The sequence below is a fragment of the Ovis canadensis genome, chromosome 2 (assembly GCF_042477335.2).
Source record: "Ovis canadensis isolate MfBH-ARS-UI-01 breed Bighorn chromosome 2, ARS-UI_OviCan_v2, whole genome shotgun sequence".
In the NCBI taxonomy this organism is placed as follows: domain Eukaryota; kingdom Metazoa; phylum Chordata; class Mammalia; order Artiodactyla; family Bovidae; genus Ovis; species Ovis canadensis.
This window is the reverse complement of record NC_091246.1, coordinates 139,308,663-139,315,467: the sequence shown is the minus strand read 5'-3', so window position 1 is coordinate 139,315,467 and position 6,805 is coordinate 139,308,663. Positions and strand designations below refer to the sequence as shown.

At 47.4% G+C, this 6,805-nt stretch overlaps 1 protein-coding gene across 1 annotated transcript; it reads left to right on the top strand.

The window, feature by feature from the left end:
• Positions 1-1,060: 1,060 nt before the first annotated feature.
• HOXD1 (homeobox D1) lies at positions 1,061-3,471 on the top strand. The gene is made up of 2 exons (XM_069574292.1): positions 1,061-1,988; positions 2,349-3,471. The coding sequence occupies exons 1-2, from the start codon at positions 1,355-1,357 to the stop codon at positions 2,681-2,683; spliced, it is 969 nt and encodes a 322-aa protein (XP_069430393.1). The 5' UTR covers positions 1,061-1,354; the 3' UTR covers positions 2,684-3,471.
• The last annotated feature ends 3,334 nt before the right edge of the window (positions 3,472-6,805 follow it).

Below are 6,805 nucleotides of genomic sequence, written 5' to 3'. Positions count from 1 at the left end.
AAGACGTGAGCCCATTAACATTGTGAGCCCTCAGATTTCACTCGCAAGAGACGACGCAGCACTTATCTGATGGAACAGAAGCTTTAATTGCTTAGAGGCACAAGCCCGTCCAAACCTCTGAGATCTGACGGGTCCCTGAGAAGCCTTTGCGCCCTGGAGCCAAAGTACCTCTAAAAAAGCGGGCGCAGCACGGATGCGAGAGCCAACCTCCCAGAGAGGAACAGAGCGAGCGACTCATCCAACGGCAGATTCTGTCTTTTACAAACTAGTCCACGAGGATAATCTGCTAAACGTCCCACAGGCAGAAACTGTATCTTCTGTCCAAATCAAAATCCGCACTCTTAACAGTCGCTTCTCATGCACCACAAATGGAACAGTGGAAGAAGCTGCGAAGTAATGCGAAAATCTAGCCTAGAAGTGAAGCTTTTGTGCCGTCCCAACTACACAACACCTACAGCATAAAATTTATGTCTCCAAAATCGCGGGTGAGGGGAAAAGTAAAATTAAACGTCTACTCCAGGTTTGTGCTTAGTCCCTCAGTCGTGTCCGACTCTTTTCGACCCCATGGACTGTAACTCAGCAGGTTCCTCTGCCCATGGGGTTCTCCAAGCAAGAACACTGGAGTGGGTTGCTATGCCCTCCTCAGGGGATCTGCCCAACCCAGGGATCGAACCCAGGTCTCACGCGATGGAGGCGGATTCTTTACCGTCTGAGCACCAGAGATATCACCAGTGCCAAGAATACTGAAAGCACATAGGGTTCAGATAAAAAGGGAAGAGAAATCACTTTACCTTCCCTGGAGGAGGCTAGGAAGGGGTTCCGTAGGGCCTTTTAACCCTTCCCACACCGCGGCGCCCACCATCCACACTCGAGGGGCTAGCCACCCATGGTGTAGAACAGGCTCTCCCCCTCTCCATTCTCTCCTCTTCCCCCGAGCGCCCCTTCCTGCTTTTCTGCCCCTAACTTGTCCAATACCTGTCCGGGAAGCGGGCGTTTAGCGCTCAGGCTCCGCCCTTAGCCAAGCAGCCCCGGGGCCAGAGGCTGTCCCCCGGGCCGGGTTGGGGCGCGGGGCGGCGGCCTCCCGCCTGTTTGGCAAAGTTGGCGGCCCGGCGGGCGCGTGGAGCCGCGCGCCAGTCGGGACCCGGGCCGTGCGGGGACGGCGCCCATTGGCCGGCCGGCGCCACGTGGCCACCCCCGCCTCTATATTAGGCCACTATTTACCCCCGGCTGGTTCGCCATGGCTCGGCGAGGGCAGGTCGACTAGACAGGGGAGGCGGAACGGCGCAGAGCGCGGCGGTCCTGCGGACCCCACACCCAGGCCCAGCCGGCGCCCTCCGGTGGGTGGGCCAGAACCATGAGCTCCTACCTCGACTACGTGTCGTGCGGCCGGGACGGCGGCGACTTGCTGAGCTTCGCGCCCAAGTTCTGTCGCGCCGACGCCCGGCCCATGGTCCTGCAGCCCGCCTTCCCCCTGGGCAGCGGCGACGGCGCGTTTGTTAGCTGCCTGCCCCTGGCCGCGGCGCGAGCGGTGCCCTCGCCCCCGGCCGCCCCGGCGCAGCCTCCCGGGCCTGCCGCGCCCGCGTACGCGCCCTGCCCCCTAGAGGGGGCCTACGAGCCAGGCGCCGCACCTGTCCAGGCCGGGGGCGAGGACTACTGCCTGCCGGGGTCTGCGCCCGCATACGAGTTACCGTGCGCGCTCGGGCGGCCGGCAGACGACAGCGGGGCGCACGTCCATTACGCCACCTCGGCTGTCTTCTCTGGAGGCGGCTCCTTCCTCCTCAGTGGCCAGGTGGATTACGCGGCCTTCGGAGACCCGGGCCCCTTCTCGGCGCGTCTCAAAGAGCCGACCGACGGCCACTCTGGGGCCTTCCAGACCGCGTCCCCCGCTCCCGGCGTCTACCCCAAGTGTGCGTCCCCAGCCTCCGGCCTCCCTGCCGCCTTCAGCACGTTCGAGTGGATGAAAGTGAAGAGGAACGCGCCGAAGAAAAGTAAGTACTTGAGCCTTGGACGGACGGACGCGACTGGGGTTGGGGACGAGCCTGCCCAGCGGAACTGAGCCGAGGGCGCGCTGCAGCGGTCCCTGTGGACGGCGGTTTGGGTCTTATGGGGAACACGCGGCCCCACGCATTATTAAACCAGGCGAATTGCATTGAGCGTGCCCCGAATGCCAGGGGTTGAGAAAATTGCGGGAAGGAGCGCTCCGTGAAGCTTTTCTCTCGGCACAGCTGTGTTCGGAGGCCCAGAAGGGCCGCTCAGTAACTCTGATTCTAGTGTGGCCCCAAAGCTCTCCCAAGTCGCGTCTCCGTGTCATCTCGCCACGCTGACGACGCCCTGTCTTTACGTTGCAGGCAAATTCGCGGAGTATGGAGCCGCCACCCCCTCCAGCGCGATCCGCACGAATTTCAGCACCAAGCAACTGACAGAACTGGAGAAGGAGTTTCATTTCAATAAGTACTTAACTCGGGCCCGACGCATCGAGATAGCCAACTCTTTGCAACTGAATGACACCCAAGTCAAAATCTGGTTCCAGAACCGCAGGATGAAACAGAAGAAAAGGGAACGGGAAGGGCTTCTGCCCTCGGCCACCCCCGTGGCTTCCTTCCAGCTTCCCCTCTCAGGACCGAGCCCTGCCAAGTCTGGCAAGAACCCGGGGAGCCCCTCTCAGGCCCAGGAGCCATCCTGAGGTTTAGTCACGTCGCTGGCGAACTGTGGGCTGCAGAACTCGTGGGCCACCCCACCCCTCTCGAGACTTATTAGCTCAGTTTGGAATGGAGGTGGGCATGGTGGAAATAAGAGCGGTTTCACTCGGGAGAGGAAATACCTTGGTGGCTTCTGAGTTCCGGGCTGTGGGTGTACAGATGTTAATTTGAAGTCTCTAAAGCCACTCATCTGTGTATTGTGTCTTATCAGGGAAAAGGTGCCCAGCTGCCAGCCCAGCCCTACTGCTATGTTGCCTAACTTATTCATATGCAGTTTCCCCTGCAGAGTGGCAGAGCATTCCTTGCTAACTGCCAACCCCCTGATGTGCTCAGAAGAGCATCTACCCAAGGTTTTATCTGGTTTTAATTTAAAAGGCAAGGCTACATATATTCAGCTTCTGATGACCAAAGCTAGTTATACTTAAGGCCTCCTTGGTGTATAAGCTGCTTCAACCCTGATCCTCACATTTGCACTACAGGTTCCCCCCCCCCCCCAAAAAAAAAAGCAGTTTCTACCTCTCCAGGTGCCTAAGTGAAGATACAATCTCTGTTTAGTTAGTAGCTGAACAAATGCACAGGGTGAGTAAAGACCCTGAACTATACCTTGACACCAGTTACTCAAACTTGAATGTAAATATATACAGTATGTATATTTTTAAAAAAGTTTGCTTGTAGTGAACTTACATATGGCATTTAATGTCAGCATGTAAATGGTTTGAACTTTTTTGGTAATAAAAATGACAGAATGTGCCACTTTCTGCTTTTCCTTATACTCCTTTATTTTGATGATCTTTCTTTAAAGCTGATTCAGTTTCTTCTATTTGGAATTCTGCTATGGAAATTTGTTAGGCTGGCAACTTTAAAAAACAACACTTCTTAAAGGCTGTATATGCAAACTAGTTAGGGACAATTATCTGAGTAGTTTAAGGGAGGAAAACACCTAACTCTGCTCAATATACCAAGTAACTATAGAAGTATTTCCTTACCTTAAGTGCCCAAGTTTTATGGTGAATATGTGGACTGCACATTAAGTTTAGATGTCCACTGTGGGGATGATGTATAGCTAAGGAGACACTGAAGAGACATTGCCTTTTCCTTTTGTCTTCTGCTTTCACAAAAGGAAGAAGAAAGACAACTTGAAGACTTTGTTAGTTGGTCAGTGTTCTCTGAGAAAGGCAGCTGCACATCAAAAAGTCTCAATGGCTGAATTCCCATTTTCAAAGTCAGGAATTACAGAGGAGGCTGGGAGAGGCCAGTACAGTAGTCAAGCTTTCCACTTCCTGTAACCCAGACTTTGTGTTTAAACTTATAAGAACATAGAGGTACCTTTATGTGTGGTTTTTTTTTTAATGATATATTTTCAAATGAATTTTTTTGAAGGCGCACCCCAGGCACAAAATAATTTGAAAGTTGCCAAGAAGGTATGTGATTTAAAAAAAGCCTCTAACCTTATTTCCATCCAGCCCCCCAGTTCCCACCTGAAAGCATCCGTGGTTGAGCAGGCTTTTATGTAACCAAACACAATATTACTTGGAAAACTCTGGTGTTAATACACAAAAACAAGCAGATACTTGGGACAGTTGTGTGGGGAGAAGGGGCAGTTCATTTTCCTCACTTCATAAGTTATAGACCTATCTAAATTCTCTATCAAGTTTCACTGAAAGGCTTAAAGGCCCGCAATAATCCAGCTAAGAGCATCAGCTCTCCTTTTAGCTGAATTTCTAGATTCTAGTGTAGTACTTCAATCCAATAATTCAGAAGTCCAATAATTGTGGAGAAATACTTTCTCTATAAAACAATAGTGTCATTGTCTTAGAAAATTGAAATGACACTTAAATTCCTGTCCATTGGACCCAAAGTTTGATGGAGTTGAAGAAATAAAACGATCAACTCTAACAAACTCAGCCGATTATGGGGAAAAGGTACCATTTATAAAGCAGGTCTGTCAATATTATTCTTATGTTTTACCATCTGCCCATCACTAACCTGATGCTAATCAGATCTTGTTTGAGATAACAGTCCCCCTCTGAGCTCTGTAGCAATTTGAAAGTACTTGTTAAAGAGTTGTGATCTGCTTGCCCTCAGCTACTTCCGGGCTTCCCCTGCAGTGGTCAATGTTTCTTTTTTGATAAGCATTCAAATGCACACCTAAACAAAAAAATAGCAACACACTTGGTCATTTCCTTAATTTACCACCCTTTTCTCTGAGAAAATAATGCTTTCCCTTTTGAAGCTACTAGTAGCACTTAGCCCTGATGGATGTCTTTCCTGATGAAGGTGGCTATTTTGACATACATATAATGCTATTCTATGAATCAGGCCAATATTAGCTATTTTTTGACTAACCCCAGGGATCTTTAAAAGCTTTCTTAATGCAGATCGCTATACAGCTATATTCAGTATGAGGAAGAGTCCTGGATGGAGATCGGGATGAACTAGGTGACCTCTGGAGGTCCCTTCCAGCAATGAAAATGCTACAAAAACAACTCAGTGACTTCTGCTGATTTAAATTTAGGCCTATCACTGGAAGAAAGAGACTTCAGTTCTGAGAAAGCAAATGCCATCCCTAGGTTTACAGTGATACTGTTTATACAGGAAAAGTGAATTTTAAACATTATTAAATATATCTTGTCAGTGGAGATACCACTTTGCGGATGTTTGTAGGGCATTCCTCTTCCATTTATTTAGAGCCTTGTGGTATTTTGAGTCAGATCTTCCATGAAGTGTTATGGTTACTACACAAACTATGAAACTGCTAAAACAATCCATCTCATTTCTATTTTATAAGATTTTGAACTAAATATGCAAATTTCTCTTCTAGCAACTCGTTACAAGAATGAATACACAGTGGACAGCTCTATCTGTTATGTAATTAACTATTCAATGTTCCTTTGTCTTCACAGAATGACTATGTGTCTTTTTCTGGATTCAGGATAGCTGGGAGTGAGGAACAAGAAATAAAGCATTTAATAACAAAAATTTCCATTACTGCACTTGACTACTAGCAAACAAAGGACTTGCTGATGTGCAAACGTAAAGCAATGTCACCTAGATCCTCAAAAGATTAATTGTATGTGATTTATTCTGCCTCAATCTTATATAAAGTGAGGCCCAAGACCAGACGAGGTTATGTCCAATTATCATGTTATCAGAAAAGAGGAGCAGGCTCAGGAGAATTGCACAAACTCTGAAGTTCTTAATTATTTCTTACGGCCAAACAAATGCTCTATATTTGCCGAATATTGAATTTGAAAACCTCAGGACCTAATCAGTTTCAGAGAGATGTTTAGTTTGATCATAGACCTCTCACTGAGAAAAATGTCCATTGTTAAAACTTTATTTGTGGTTTTAAAGTGAAACCAAGCTGGACATATATCACAAATAATGATAAATCTCCATGTTGATAGGAATCAGGATTTTCATGGCTTTAAATTCTATAGCATATTTCTGGGGCATGAACATGCAACAAACATACAAAACAGTTTTGTTTAAGATCTCACTTATAACTGCTTCCGAAGTTATATGTTATGAAGAAATATAATTTCGATAGAAGTGTTTAAATTCAAGCCAAATGGAAAGAAATCCTAAACATCGGTATGAAAAGATCTTTTGCTTAGATTGTAAAGATTTAAACATTATATTTTCTAATAGTCTTATTGATATATCTAACAAATATAAAAGATGGCCACAGGGTGGTCACTTGGACTTGTAATAACTAATAAAATAGATCACTGACATCTTCAAGGAATTTCTAGAGGGCTCTAAACTATTTAGTATATCCCATTCTTAGGGGTGACTGCAGCCATGAAATTAAAAGATGCTTACTTCTTGGAAGAAAAGTTATGACCAACCTAGATAGCATATTCAAAAGCAGAGACATTACTTTGCCAAGTAAGGTCCGTCTCGTCAAGGCTATGGTTTTTCCTGTGGTCATGTATGGATGTGAGAGTTGGACTGTGAAGAAGCCTGAGCACTGAAGAATTGATGCTTTTGAACTATGGTGTTGGAGAAGACTCTTGAGAGTCCCTTGGACTGCAAGGAGATCCAACCAGTCCATTCCAAAGGAGATCAGCCCTGGGATTTCTTTGGAGGGAATGATGCTCAAG

Excerpts from the sequence above, each read along its gene's own strand:
- HOXD1 (XM_069574292.1), top strand. The coding sequence starts at position 1,355 with ATGAGCTCCTACCTCGACTACGTGTCGTGCGGCCGGGACGGCGGCGAC. Across the intron at positions 1,989-2,348 it reads GAGGAACGCGCCGAAGAAAA|GCAAATTCGCGGAGTATGGA; the intron begins GTAAGTACTTGA and ends TTTACGTTGCAG.